Source organism: Pyrus communis, chromosome 15 (genome assembly GCF_963583255.1).
Source record: "Pyrus communis chromosome 15, drPyrComm1.1, whole genome shotgun sequence".
Lineage (NCBI taxonomy): Eukaryota > Viridiplantae > Streptophyta > Magnoliopsida > Rosales > Rosaceae > Pyrus > Pyrus communis.
The window spans coordinates 3,261,116-3,277,154 of record NC_084817.1 but is presented as its reverse complement, the minus strand read 5'-3'; the positions used below and the strand labels follow the sequence as shown (position 1 = coordinate 3,277,154).

Genomic DNA, 16,039 nt, shown 5'->3' with positions numbered 1-16,039 from the left:
GAAACTTCAGGCTCGAGATTTACATGATTAATGAGAAGGGTGATTGTACCACACCATTCTCATCTAAACAAATAGAGGATGGGCGATTATTCTGCACCACTTTAAACAGCAGGAAAATTAAAATATGCAGAGCAGGGTGGACGATTATACCGCACCACCTAAAATTGCGATAAAATTTAAATATGCAGAGCAAGGTGGGTGATTATTCCACACCACCTAAAATTGCAATAAAATTAAATATGCAGAATAGGGTGGATGATTATACCGCTCCACCTAAAATTTGCAGTAAAATTAAATTTGCAGTCCAAGATAGGCGATGATACCGCACCATCTTTGATTGCATAAATAAATACTGGGTTAGTAGTCAATAGCTACACCAAACAAGAAATTAAAGATATAAGTAACTGTTATGTTAAGAACTAAAAGCAAGCATGGATCAAACAATCTTTGCGAGGGTATATCCAACAGTTGAGGCAGAGGAAGAAGAAGAATAGTAAAATTCTTAGAGGAAGCATTTTTTTTTTCTTTTCTTTCGGCGAAGAGAAATGAGAAATGGTTAGAGACTAGTGCTGATAACGTGTTATAAATAGGCAAAAGTTAAAGAAATAACCTTTGCTAGGGATAAGAGAGAGACTGTTGCAAAATATTACACAAAAAGATTACAGCTTAAAGAGAAATAGGAGGATATTGGAAATATTCTAACTTTTCTTTATCTTTGCTAATATATTGTTGTTCTCATTGTTGAACACTCAATGCTCTATTTATACAGCAACTACTTTGAAAACTTACAAATACTTCACTATTTAGCATATGAATCTTTACTATATAAATGTGGGCAAACATACCCACTATTTACAACAAAAAGAGAGCTGTTTTGTTTTTGAGTAGGAGTCTCTTTCCTCTAAATCCCCTCCCCTCATTCCCTTCTCTCTCACTTTTCTCTTTGTCTCTCTATATAAAGAAATCAATACAATAAGTCAATATCTTGTGTTAGCGTGGCTTAATCATGAGCGTTTAAATGAAAGGGGACTAGAAGAAAGTGAAAATGAGAGAGGAGAGAACCCAAAATTGTTTTGTTAATATAATTATAGAAATTAGAATGCCACTTAGTACTATGATTTAATATTATTCCTCTTCACCTGTAAGTGAGAGGTTTTAGGTTTGGTAGCCCATTGTGAGGCTAAGCTCACCCTCTCATTCCCTTTAGTATAGATAATATCGTTTGTTTAGGAAAAAAAAAAAAAAACTAGAATGTATGCTAATTTGGTCAGCAATCTTTCTGTTTTCTTAATACAGAAAGTCAAGTGATATCGATTTCAAGGTTAAGTTGGTCTAGCAATTTTTGGTATTTGACGCGGTTGCAGTAGATTTATTGGATTTGGTTTTTATTTACTTAATTTTTCCCTTTGTTTTTTTTACCTAAATTATATATTTATTTTTGTTGCCTTTATTTATTTATTTATTTTTTTTTGTGGCTATGATTTTTGGTTAAGGGTTATTTTTCATGATTTTGATATTCGAGCAATAATATTGTCAATATTTGATTAATATATCTTCTTTATTTAATTTTGATTATTTATCAATCGAGAAAATTCTCATTTCAACTTACTTTTCAAATAAATAAAAAGAAAACTAATAAAAGATAGTGTTATTCATGTACTCACTTTTAGTTTTCGCACACTCTTGTTAATTTTTTACCATTAATATTCTTCAATTTATTTAATTCAACGGTTGAAAATTAAAAGAGGTGTGAGAAGTAAATGTGGTGTGAGTGTTTATAGCACTACCCTAATTAAAAGACGAACAAATGCTTCAAATTTACATAGTGAAATTATTGGTCATCGGCAAGTGGCTTATAACTCAGTTGATTATGAGCATTTGCGTATGCACCAGAGATCTCGTAGTCATATCTCCCTCCCCATAGTTTAGTCTATATTATTATTATCCTATCATTTTGTCAAAAAAAAAAAAAATATATATATATATATATATATATATATATATTGGTTATTGTTTTAGAGAATTTGGGTCATATCTCGTCTTTGTATCATTTAGTTGTATTATAATTTGTAACATTTTTCTAATAGATATATATAAGACTCATATGTGTTGGTTGATTTATCTCTATAGAGATATGGTATAAATGATAGTATAAGTAGATGGTAAGTGTAGCACTACTCTTGTCAATTATTAAAATCGAAGAAATATTAGGGTTTGTTATTTCTGGACCAATAAAACTCGTCCGCTTGTTTCTGTAATCTTGCTCACCACAAGCCCTTATGAAAAACATGATTCTGTGTGCGTAGTCCCCGTTCTGACAGAAAATACCAGGTGCTCCAATGGCGTCATGCCAACCATCCTTCTGTCTCGCCTCCTCTTTCTCTCTCCAAATCCAAACCTCCCTCTAGTCTTTAAACCCCTCGAATGGAATCCACTCGGATCAGTATCTCAGCCATTCTTTCTTGGATTCCATCACACCATGAGCCCAACTCCCCAAATTAACCAAAACCCATCTCAAATCCGCTCTTTAGTTTCAATATTTCTCATACATTTGGTGTTTAATTTTCCAAATCTCAACTAGACAACTCAAATCATTTGTTTAATCGCGGTTGGTGCGTCGACAATTCCGAGAATACAACTCCTTGACGAAAGAGCATCGTACTCCCAATACCTAATTTCCCAGAGTCAATGGAGGAAAGGACGGCGCTTTTCGGGAAGTACGAGGTGGGGAAGCTGCTGGGCAAGGGGACCTTCGCGAAGGTCTACCATGGCAGACAAATCGCGACGAACGAGAGCGTGGCGATTAAGGTGATCAGCAAGGACCAGGTGAAGAAGGAAGGGATGATGGAGCAGATCAAGCGGGAAATCGAAGTGATGCGTTTAGTACGCCACCCGAACGTCGTGGAGCTGAAAGAAGTCATGGCGACCAAGACCAAGATCTTCTTCGTTATGGAGTACGTCAGGGGCGGCGAGCTCTTCGCTAAGGTGGCGAAGGGGAGGCTGAAGGAGGATCAGGCCCGGAAGTACTTCCAGCAGCTGATCTCCGCCGTCGATTTCTGCCACAGCAGGGGCGTCTCCCACCGCGATTTGAAGCCGGAGAATCTGTTGCTCGATGAAAACGAGGATCTGAAAATCTCCGACTTCGGACTCTCCGCTCTGCCGGAGCAGCTCCGGAACGACGGGCTTCTGCACACCCAGTGTGGGACTCCTGCTTACGTGGCGCCGGAGGTGCTGAGGAAGAAGGGGTACGACGGATCTAAGGCGGATATCTGGTCGTGCGGAGTTGTGCTGTTCGTTTTGCTGGCTGGGTTTCTGCCGTTCCAGGACGAGAATCTGATGAACATGTACAGGAAGGTTTTCAAGGCGGAGTTTGAATGTCCGCCGTGGTTTTCGACGGAGGCGAAGCGGTTAATCTCGAAAATGTTGGTTTCCGACCCGGAGAAGCGAATCACCATTCCGGCGATCATGCGCACGCCGTGGTTTCGCAAAGGGATGAAGAAACAGGAGGAGTTCACGGAACCCACGGAAGGTGTTGATGAAAAGTCCGACGGGAGCGACCCTCCGAAGTTCTTCAATGCATTTGAGTTCATTTCTTCGATGTCGTCCGGGTTCGACTTGTCGAATTTGTTCGAGAAGAAGCGGAAGGCCGGGTCCGTGTTCACGTCCAAGTGCTCGGCCGCGGCGATCATGGCAAAGATCGAGGCGGCGGCAAAGGGGCTGAGCTTTAAAGTGGGGAAAGTGAAGGACTTCAAAGTAAGGATGCATGGGCCGAATGAAGGGCGAAAAGGGCGGCTTTCGGTGACCGCGGAGGTGTTCGAGGTGGCGCCGGAGGTGGCGGTGGTGCAGTTTACGAAGTCGTCCGGGGATACTTTGGAGTATGCCAAGTTTTGTGAGGAAGATGTTAGGCCAGCATTGAAAGACATTGTATGGACATGGCAAGGTGACGGTAGCGGTAACGGAAACGGGAAAGTCGACTGTGATCAAGTTCAAGACCGATTAAACGAAGATTAATGTGTTAAAGTAAATTAATAGTAATAATCTTGGAAATACTGAACCTAATTTTGGGGTTTTTGGCTATCACATTTTGTAGTTGGTTTTTTGCTTTTTGGGCTGTTTTCGGTTTTTAGCAAGAAGGAGGATTAATTTGTACATATTTTGTGATTAGAATGCTAATTAGTATTTTGTAAGCGCCACAGTGGAATGTTGAAAAACTTTGTAAAGACGTAAAGAGTTTAGTAAAGCATCGATTTTCTGTAACTTTTTTCAACTCCAATCGCAAAACAGATGAACTCACTTTTTTTTTCTTTTAATTTCATAATGGAAATCACACTTATTCTTCATGCGTGGCTATTTTTTCTTTTCCGTATCAATTTGAGTAAAATCAATTGTTTCTTTTTATTATATCCTCACATTTGACATGTATTGACTTAGAATGATACCAAAAAAAAAAAAAAAAAAAAAGTTTCGAAAACTATTTGACGAAAGAGTGTGTTTTGAGTGAAATCTCACAATGTATAATTAATAAGTTTGGCTGCTCATATTCTAACAAAGGAGAAATTTTTCCAAATGACTAACACATTAGCTTACTTGGAGTTCCTAACCAATACAACTTTAACACGTGCCTATTTCATTATTGAAATAAAAAAATTGCCACATTTTGATATTTATGATAAGCATTAATAAACAAAATTCCTAATATACCCCTATAGTTCAAAGAGAAAGAAGTCAGAAAACTCTCCGACTACCCCCTTCCACGCCGACCACCCGCCTCCATCGCCACTTTGTGATTCCACCGGTGACACTCTATATATTCTCTCTTCCTTTTTTTCTTGCCCTCCTTTTCTCTCGTTCTCCCCCACCCTATTAGAACCACCCACCTCTGTCGACCCAGATTTGCCGTCTCCGGCCTCTGAATTAAGATCTGTCTTTCAACATCCCTTGTGTCCATCTCAGAAAGAGCACAAGAAAGAGGACAAAACATTGAGATGAAAACGAAAGGGAGAAACGTGTGGGGAAGGGAGGGATGAATGGGGGTGGGGTGGGGTGGGGTGGACGATGCAGGTCTCCGATAAGGAGTGGGCCGATGGGGGAGGCATGGGAGGAGAAGGGTGTGGGGGGCGATTTGGAGACTGGGAATACAGGAGTCGGTTTAATTTTATTTTTTAATTAATTGTATTTATGTAAGAATACAGGTGTTAAGATGTTATTAGTGGGGAACACCACTTGTAATGCTGAGGTGTGTGTTCTAGTCGCATGGAAAAATTTCTCCTAACAAGGAAAGTAAAAGGGTTCGAAACTATCACAATAATTTAGGGAAGGGAAAATTCCAAACTTGTAACGCATGAGGAAAACCCAATAAATATTGAACCGTATACATATTCTAATAGTGTAAACTTTAACCATTTTTCTTCTCTAGACAAATAAAATCACACCCCCTAAAATTAAAAAAATAAACATCCATGTCACTTTCTAACCCAATAGCATAAGCCAAAATCACTTTGGATGCATAAGCTACTTTCTAGGAAAAGGATCCTCCTTTTCTTAGGGATCCTAGAGATCCCGTGGTCGTGATCGTTTATCGTACATCGTGCGGTCAATTTTCGTTAGTTATTATTTATATTTAATTTTAAATTTAGAAATAATTTATAATCGCACAATGTATGATGAACGATCACGATCGTAAGAATCTTTAAAATCCTGACGAATATCCTTTTCCCGCTTTCTAAGTCAATAATGCTCAAAGCCAAAGTCACATTGTTCATTAGTAATAAAATAATAAATGGGGAAGACCAAGTCAACAATGCTCAAAGACTGGAAGCTTTCAGAAGAAACGAAAAAAAAAAAAAAAAATCCCAATAATATAAGGTAAAAATTTGGCACCATATGAAAATTAACCACATTCGTCATCTTAATTTGGAATTAATAAATGTTTAAATTATACACGTCGACAATAGAGTTCCACCTAATTAAAATAGCTACTAGCCTATTAGCTTCTGGGACTGGTAGACTGGTAGACTGGCCGTTGGAAAATGATAAAGAATATTAATATTATGGTGGAAACGGTTGCGCTTTCTTTCCCATTTGTGTTTTCTCATCCACCATCTTTCTGGTGCAGTTTCTGACGCGCGTCCAACGAGCTGAGAGGATGAGAGAACGCTGCTTCTTGAAAAAGCACTTAGCTAAGTTTGGTTATTGATGGATGTCACTCACTAGTCACTTTTAGTAAGCCCTAATTTTGGAAAATTGGGTAGCAACATTCCAAAATGTTTTTTTTTTTTTTTTTGTTTTTCAAAAGGGAGATTAATTGGTGATTTCGTCACGATTGTCTAGTCTTTTAAGGATAAAAAATACTCATAGAGGCATTTCAACCTCTTTCTAACCATCATCGTGTAATTCATTGGCACCAAGAATTGGACCTAATAATACGTTGAGACAATAATATGAATAGGAATGCTTGACCACATTATACACGTAAGTCACTCTTCTTAAAGTATAAGATTTATTATATATTAGTCTCGCTCGCTTTATGTTGATCACACTTAATATGAGAACGACCTCAATCATATTCCTTATTAAATTATTGAATGATATTGCACGAAGACCTAATTTCTTAATAGGGTGGTGAAGAATGCAAGGTATGTGTACCTTTCATCTTCACCATAATGCATACATATCGTCCATATTTAAGAGAGATTGCCTTGCAAGTAATTGCATCAACCAATATTATGAATTTATGGTATTGCTCAAGTGACTTGTGACTCTCAGTCATTGATGTACTAATAAGATAGAGAAATATCGTGTAGATTTATATACATGCGCCTCAATAATTGTGAATTGTTGTTGATGTAAGTGGGATATAGGATTTGCCTAAATAACTGAAGTCAAGGCTGGTTTTTTGTTTTCAATTGCTTAAATTTCTTTAGAAAGTTGGAGCCTTAATTGTGTTTGATAGATGACATAATATGTTTTTTTTGTCATTTCCGAAATCATAGGTCCAAAACAGCATAAAGTAGAAGTAGCTCTACACATGTTTCTCAATGAAGTTTTTTTTTTTTCATTGAAGGCATGTGAACAGTACCAGTTAATGAAACTTTCCTATCAACAAATCATTTCTCCATATTGTTATTTTCTAAAAGAACTTTTAGCACTACAATTTACCAAATACTTACCTGTTTTTTTCACAGCTGTTTATTCTCACAGCACTGCAAAAACATCTTAAAAAAAAAAAAAAAAATACAACAACCCCAAACTAACACTCAATCAAATGCAAGTAAATAATTGTCGGTAACACGACTCAAGAGAATGACATGTATGTATGACAAAAACTTATAAAACATTATTTATGTACACCTCAAGATTTCCAGAACTTCGGCTGTAGTGGTAGAGTGACATACACTACAATAAGGCTAGAGTTCAACTCTTGTCTTGCCCTTATCCCTCGTTGAATCAAACACAACACAAAAATTGATGTCGATAGAGTTTCCAACAAGTGCAGAAAAAATCTTCTGAGCGTTCAAGCATGCATGCATGCATGCATGACAAAACCAATAGGCATTGACTACAAGAAAGTTTCAAAGTCCCGTATAGAGCAACAGATAATTAGATCCTTAAACACATGGAGTTTAACACAATTAGGTTTAGTGGATGCTTAATCACGTTTAGGAATGGACAAAACAAAGATGACATACGTGGCCAGCTCCATTACAAAACAAAATCTTATCTGCCGTATCACTTTCAGTCTTTCAGTGGTAACTAGGGTTTAGGGGTCACTTACGTTCCCTACTCTCTGTGTTCTAGCTAGTTAGTTGTAGATGCATGCAGGTAGATCCAAGGAGGAGACACCACGTCACATATTTCAGATAAGATACGGTTTTCACACTAGGGGGTGGATTGTTAGGCCACTCAAGATTAAACAGCACAAATTATTGTATACTTCTAAGTTTCTCAATGGTCATATTGTTAGCACACATTAATACATGTTCTTGTAAATTAGCAAGCGATTATACTAATTGATGTAATAGGTGAATCTGTTACGTCAAACAATTTATATTTATGATGTGGTCATGATCTAAAAATAGTCTATGTTTCATAAAGGTCCATAATATTAGGATCAGTCGCGCATGCCACCACGAGCATATGCAACATATCTTAAACATTCTTGAGAAATGACTCACAAAATGATAACCGTTGACTCACGCTGGGGAGATATTGGCACTTCTCTTTCAGATAGATAGAGAAGTAGAGGTTTGACTGGTGGTTAGGCATAGGAAACAAACACTGGATCGGATAAAAGTGGGCCAGAAAGGCCCAAACATTAAAAAACTGGCCTTTTGCCTGAAGGTGTCCATTTGGGTTGTATTACAACGGAATCAGTCCGCAATGACTGAGTGGCCTGAAGATTTCAATCCATATCAGTCGAAGAAGCTGCATCGGTGTGTCCACCGGATCCAATGAGTTAGGCTGGACTGGGGCACATAAGAGCATCTTCAATAGAAGTCTTTATTTAACGATTTTTACCATTACGTTCAAGTACTCATTTAAGGACTTAAAGGAAATCTTTAAGACTCTAAAGAAATATTACCTCCAACGGGAGAGTTCTTATAGTAGAATCCCTAAATTTGAGATTTTTACGATTTTATGTGTTAATTTGATTACGTGCATATTTTTTGTTTATGTTAACCTTTTTTAATTAATTTAACGCTACGTTGTCGTAAAATATTTTTTTTGGAACATTTTAACTAAAAAAAAAAAATCAAATTCTGACACCAAATTTTTTTTTTTTTTTTTCACAAAAACATAATTAGAATTGCTTCATTATTAGATTATGTCCTGACAAATTGATTTGGTAGGTAGTTGAGCACGTAATGAAAAAAAGACAGTAGATTTTAAACCAATTACGTTTGCTTCTTTTGCATGTGGGATTGATTGAGTTCGATTTTTTTGGTGTTTGATTGACAAGTGAACTTAATCAATGGCAGCAAACGTTAATGTATTACAATAATTCCAATTTGGTGCTTTTAATGGTTCAACGGTAAAAACATTAAAAGCTAATCAGAACCGTTGATTTCTCAACGGTAACAAATTTTAGGTCTAACAATTAATAGGGACCATTGATCTAGAATCTGTTGAAAGAAAAAAAAAACACGGGTTATTATACAAAATGGTCCTTAAGATTTGCATGATCAATAGAAATGGTCTTTGAGATTCAAAATCAATAAAGTGGTCCCTGAGATTGTCTACCATCCATGATTTTGGTCATTTTGTTAAAAACTCTTTGGGCAATTTTCAAAGCTTCGTAACTCAATCCATTCTTAACCAAATTCGACCCATAATATATCAAAATGAAGATAAGAAAGTGTAGAACAAGATTATACCTATTTGGAAGCCCAATGATTGCCGGAGATGGCCGGAAAATAGCTTGAAAGGTGACTGGTCCGTGGGAAAACTGGAAAACTTGCCGGAAACTGGGTAAACTTTAAACGTTCATAACTTCTTCAATACTCAACGAAATCGAGTGATTCAAAAACAAAATCATACTTCTTGACGAGATGAAGAGAATGGTATCTTGTTTACTGCTACCTTGCCGTGGTTTGGCCGGAAAACTGCTCAAAAGTGGCTAACTCGAAAATGGTTAGCCACTTTCGAGCCGTTGTCCGACCAAACCATGGCGAGTTAGCCTTCAGAAAAGGTATCATTCTCTTCATCTTGTCAAGAAGTATTATTTTCGTTTTTAAATCACTCGATTTGGTTGAGTATTGAAGAAGTTATGAACGTTTAAAGTTTACCCAGTTTCCGGCGAGTTTTCTAGTTTTTCCCGCGAATTTTTTACTACCTCCAGCAACCATTGGGCTTCTAAATAGGTATAATCTTATTCTACACTTTCCTATCTTCATTTTGATATATTATGGGTCGAATTTGGTTAAGAAACGATTGAGTTACAAAGCTTTGAAAATTGCCCAAAATCGTTTTTAACAAAAGGACAAAAATCATGGATGGTGGACAACCTCAGAGACCATTTCTATTGATTTTGAATCTCAAAGACCATTTATATTGATCATGCAAATCTCAGGGACCATTTTTGTATAATAACCCAAAAAAACATTGATGACGCTGGGATCCGCGACTGCAGCTGCCTGGCGAGTCTAGCAATAGTCGAGAGTAAAGGCGAGTGAATTTCAGCTGCACAGTAGCAATTAAGGTTGTGTACCTATACAATCCCTATATGTGGGTACACACCAAGTATCTGGTGAATGACTCACTTTCAGATCCATTGGAGACTCATTTTGTCCCTATATTTGTTTTATACTCATTTTATATAGTAGTTGTCCCTATTTAGCAACTCCACTAGAGATGCTCTAAAGCCTGAGTAATCCAATGTATACCAAAATTAGATTGTGCCACTAAGTACTACGGTCTAGTGGTATTCATCTTTACTTGTAAATGAGAGGTCTTAGGTTCAATTCTCACAAAAGGCAAATTTGAATCACATTATTGCTAGTCCATTGTGAGGTTAAGCCCACCCTCTTCCCTTTAGTGTACATAATATCATTTTTTGTAAAAAAAAAGAAAAGAAAAGAAAAGAAAAGTAATTATTTTGGGTCCAATTTTTGGAATAGAACATTAATTGCATGTAAATCGAAGGGTCCAATTTTTATTATGGAATTTAAAATGCGGTTTTGGAAGCATAAACAACATCAGATGGCTAAAATTCATTATATGTCATAGAAACAATGGCGAAGCCACGTAGGGGCAAGGAGGGGCGCTCTGGTTCATCTTTGCTCGTCAAAGAATCTGGTTTTGCAGTGGCTATACTACTCTGTGCAGGGCTACTAGGGTTTTTTTTTTATTAAATACCCAGGTCATACAATGCTGTTTTCAATCTGGGTTTAAAATTAATTTGAAATGATGTCGTTTTACTGAATAAAAGCCTGAGACTTCGCTTCCTTCTTGGGTTGCAAACTTGGAAGCGTTTCCGTATCTTTCTGTTTCTCAGACATTCCCTGCCTTCTTTCCTCTCTCTCTCTCTCTCTCTCTCTAGGATTGTTTACTTATTCTATGGCATTCTTTTTGCATCCCAAATTAGCTGTGATCAAGTAGATCAGAATCCATTGGGGGCGGTGCAGACATTGCTTATTTTGTATTTTATGTTTTCTTAATTTTTCCTTCAAAAAAATTTGAATGAATGCCAGACCCCTTTGTCTTCTTCTCTGCAATCTGGTGTAATGAGAACTGTCATGGAGCTTTAATTGTTTTGTGTTTTCGTATTATACATTGTGACATATGTAATGGATAAGGAACCTGAAAGTAGTATGGATCCTACTAATTCTTGTTCTTTGTTTTGGCTAAAATGCAATACATAATTAAAATGAAAAATGTTTACTCTTTTATATTTCACCCCTCCTCCTAGTAATTTCTAGTTTCGCCATTGCATAGAAAGGTTATGTGTTAGAATTGGGATGCCGTGTTCTTTTCAGAAAGGTATTGTGGGCCCAACACGAAGCTTAGATGTCAAATCTGTAAAATTTATGTTGTGTCTTTTTGTCTTCCTTCGGCCCGTTTTGTCTTCAATCCATTCAGCTATTTGTTTTACATCACCAAGTCTTATTGACGACTATGTAATTTCTCTTAGTCCTAGCCTTTTGTTAGCATCCAAATGAAAAACCTAATGGCACTCTCGATTAATCGATCAAGGAACTCCGGAGGGAGCGTGTGGTGTAATTTTGTCTCTAAAAAAGTACAAGGAAAAAGCAAAAAACGTACATTATCAAATTATTATCATCGACAACAAAACAAGTGAAAAGCAACCTCAAAAAGATCATGGACAATGAAATAGGGTTTAATCATACATCAGCTGACGTAAACATGCTGGTGTAATGCAGTGACTCACATAAAAAAAAAAACAAGATTATGCTTGACTTGCCAACTTCTAGTCTTCTTCTTCTTACATGATTTAATTGTACTTGATTTATATTATCATAGATGAAATGACTAATTAACATGTAGTGATTGCATAAACAATGGACAAAAGTTGTGTACAATTTGGGTATTTTGCCTAAGTGCGCATGCATGGTGATTAATATATATATATATATATGTGTGTATGTATGTATGTATGTATGTATGTATGTGTGTGTGTGGATTATGACATGATGTGTGCGGATGCGATCCCTCTCAACAATATAACTAGCTTGTTAACAAAGACAAATTAAAATTGGTTTAATAGCGGATAATTTAAGACTTCTAGCTAACAGAAACATAAATTTCGACAAACACATTAGTGGCAGAAACACGCATGGACGGTTTATAAATAAGAGTTATATCAGTAAGAAAACTACTAATGATTAATTTATATGCACGCGAGTACAATTTGACAAATATGATTTATACACGTGGCAAATGGCCAAACAGTACACACACCAGCCATAGATGGAAAACCATTTTCTGTCTCTTTCTGTTAGTGCATGATAAAGAAGAGACCTTGTAAGATAATCCTAATTAATCAAACAATAGATGAACTTAGTTTCTATTCCTTAACATTTCTTCGTGGAAAAGGAGCTCGTTCAGTTAGTTTCCTGGAAATTTCTATGAAAGTTGGCGAGTGACAAAGAATATAATAATATATAACATCCAAATACACCCAAAAAAAACGATGACGTGCACAAGCTTACGTTATGCAGGTCACTAGCATATGATCCTATGTACAAATTCCACATGACAAGATAGCTAGCTGCTAATAAAATCTTAGGATTTGTTACAAACTATTTTTAAAATGATTGAAAGAGTTTTTAGAGAAAATATTTTTGAATTTTAAAAGTATTTAAAGTGTTTCATGCATGAAGCATCAGTTACGTACTTCTTGTATGAAACAATAAAATGTTTTTTCAGCAATCACTTACTATTTTACTAAGAATGAGTTACAAAAACATTTTCATTAAAAACGATTTTAGTTATTTTAAAAACACTTTCAAATAAACCATTAATCTTATTAGCTATTACCTTGATGCAATGACTTTGATAAACAGAGTAGATGGATATCAGGACAACTTTCTACCTCTACATGCGGTTGCAATTTTATGAACACAATCAATACACGGTTGCTTGCTTGGAGCCTTTTCATTTTAGAAAATAGCAAGAAACAAATTACGACGTTTTATTTAAGTACTAACCCCTTCGAGCGCTTTTTCACTTGTGTCGATTGGCTTTATCAAGTTGTCTCTTACGTAAATTATGATAGTTTTTGTTCAATTATTTAAATGTTAGTAATTTACTCTTTTTTGTGACTTTTTATTGATTATTAAGTTATATTAAATTTACCTTTTATTATATCTAATTCCGCTTTTAAATTTTTTGAAGTTTCACCAAAATTTTGTAAGTATATAATATGTATCTTGGTCTTTAAAAAAAAGAGTTTTAACGAAAATGTTACGGTACTGTTCACTTTAACAAAAAAATCACATTTTTACACTAAAAAGTCAATTCTGGTACTATTTATTTTACCCTTTATTTTATCCTTATCATTAAAACTCAAAGTTTTCAAACCATTTTCATTAGTTTTCCTTAAAAAAATGATGTCTACCAACCTTCGATAACTTATTTAAATAGGATGGTACCTCAAATTTCAAAACTTTGTCATATGTATGATTCAAAGTTGTCGTATATAACCTACATAGCCAATCTATACAAATGGTTGCAATCTTTGTATACAAAGACTAGAGTGCTTTCAATGTGCTTATGAGTTCTAATTAATCATTGGATCATACAATATTTATGGTAAGAGCGAGCCATGACGCAGCAGAAATGTTACTTTTTGGTGATCGAAAAGTCACAAATTTGAGTCGTGAAAACATTCTCTTTGCAAAATAAAGATAAGTTGTGTATGGTAGACGTTCCCTCATCTCAAACTCTCGCTAAGCGAGAAGCCTTATTAGTTTAGAATGGTCATTTTTTATACGATAATCATGGTCTAAAGACTTCAAGATAATTAAAGCAAAAGAAAGACTTGTATTTTTTTTCCATGGTTTTCTTCCACGTTGTGATGTCATACAAAGAGAGTAATATATAGGATAATTGCATCAGCACTATTCGACTTTTCATCCCTTCCTCCCTCTACCAAAAGCTATAAGATCACGATGAGGATCGCCACAAGGATATTAATTCATCTAATAACCTATAATATTATATTATCAACTTGAAATATATAACTACAAAGACTAACACACAGAAGCAGAAAGAAAAAAAAAAATCGAGAAGCAATAACATTAGGTGGCCGACAAACACACTACCACACAACTTGGGATAATGTACACGTCTTTGCTTTTAAGTGGTCGGTTTCTTATATGGGCGTGTCCATTGATCAAAGAGCACCGGTAAGTAGTTTGTAGAAAATTTTCAGTACTGTTTATTTTAACGTAAAATCATATTTTTATATTAAAAAGTTAATTATTGTACTATTTACTTTACTCTTTATTTTATCCTTATCGTTAAAATTCAAAATTTTCAAACCATTTTTGTTAATTTTTCTTTTATATATTCGTATACTTTGAGAAAAATCATGTGGTTATATGTAACTTTTGCTGGATAAATACTCTTGAGTTAGGTCACCAATAGCAGGTGAGCCACTTGTATATTACCTACATTGACTTAGATTTTGACCCAAAAAAATCTTGGCTAAGTGGACTCATCAACTTGTTAGAACATGAATTTGGGCCTTGGAACGAAGTGATTTTTCACATCTATAATACGGTCCGGTACAATAAGTACAATATAATACAATTGATTAGAAATTTGAAAAAGAAAATTTCAATCAATTATATTATGACACTTGGTATACATGATCTTGTTTTCAACATATTGAAATTTTTTTCCTCGGTGTGGATACATCACACCCCTCATCTTGGTCATATTCAATACAAGATGGGGAGTAACTAAAAGTCCAGTGGAGATCATTGTAAGCATGTTCGATTACCGAGAATGGAGTGACAAGACATGGGCATCATTCTTATTTATTTGTTTTTAACAACTAAAAGCAAGAAACATTGTAGGAGTCCTATAAGATTTTGGGTATGACGTGTCTAAAAAATTGAAGTATGGCTTGTTATTCAGAATTGTCCCACATCGGTTAAAAACAAATTTTGTTATGTGCTTATATGATCTTGAGTTACTCTCCATATTACCAATTAGTTTATGGTGGAACCCCAATTTCATCATTGTATAAGAGCGGGTTGTCCTCGTGTAAAGCCAAACGGCCACACGCGCTCCACGTCATCCAATTGTTGTCCACGTGTAGGTTTGAAAATATGTCACACGTGCGGAGGTGTGTTGAGAGTTGTCTCACATCGGTAAGGGACAAGTTTTGCTATGTGTTTATTGTTAAATTTCAAGTAGACGAGTCATGGGCCCATTCCAACAACATCGATACTATCTCCACTTGGCCACCTGCTCAATCCGTCAGGTGTGGGGTTTTATAACAAAAGGCCTCGGTGGTAGTTAGAGTGAGATAATTCTATTTAAAGGGCTTGTTCTCAAGCCTTCTGACGATGTGGGGGAGATGAATTTTAACACTTATATGATATTGGGGTACTCCTCATATTGTTAATTAGTTTTATGGTGGAACTCTAGTTTCATCACTTGTTTATCTCATACCTATTTTGTCATACTTACTCTTCCTTATCTCCATACCATGTATAGAGCTCTTCTATACACTTTGGATGCGTTTGTTGCACATGACTTTCTCAGATTGGATTAATTTTAAGAACTAAGCTGAATTAACTTAGCATGAACTAACTTCAAGAACTAAATCATTAAAAAGAGTCCAACTACCAACTCACACGAGTACAGGAGCTGCCAACATTTTCAGTTTCCGGCAACCTAATTTTGTCAACCAGTTCACACTTGAAATGCTGTAATGTATATTTACCTCGATTTCAAGTCATGGTCGAGTTGGGTCAAATATTGATATATCTTTTTCAGAAATGTACATATATCCAAAATATCAAGGCAAACTTTATTAATTATTGACCTTACGGATATATCAAAAGCC

The 16,039-nt window shown here is 35.8% G+C and overlaps 1 protein-coding gene across 1 annotated transcript; it reads left to right on the top strand.

Moving 5' to 3' along the window:
• Positions 1–2,244: 2,244 nt before the first annotated feature.
• Positions 2,245–4,257, top strand: LOC137717550 (CBL-interacting serine/threonine-protein kinase 25-like). The gene has a single exon (XM_068456948.1). It carries the CDS (start codon positions 2,689–2,691, stop codon positions 4,009–4,011), a length of 1,323 nt encoding a protein of 440 aa, XP_068313049.1. The 5' UTR covers positions 2,245–2,688; the 3' UTR covers positions 4,012–4,257.
• The last annotated feature ends 11,782 nt before the right edge of the window (positions 4,258–16,039 follow it).

Excerpts from the sequence above, each read along its gene's own strand:
- LOC137717550 (XM_068456948.1), top strand. The coding sequence starts at position 2,689 with ATGGAGGAAAGGACGGCGCTTTTCGGGAAGTACGAGGTGGGGAAGCTG.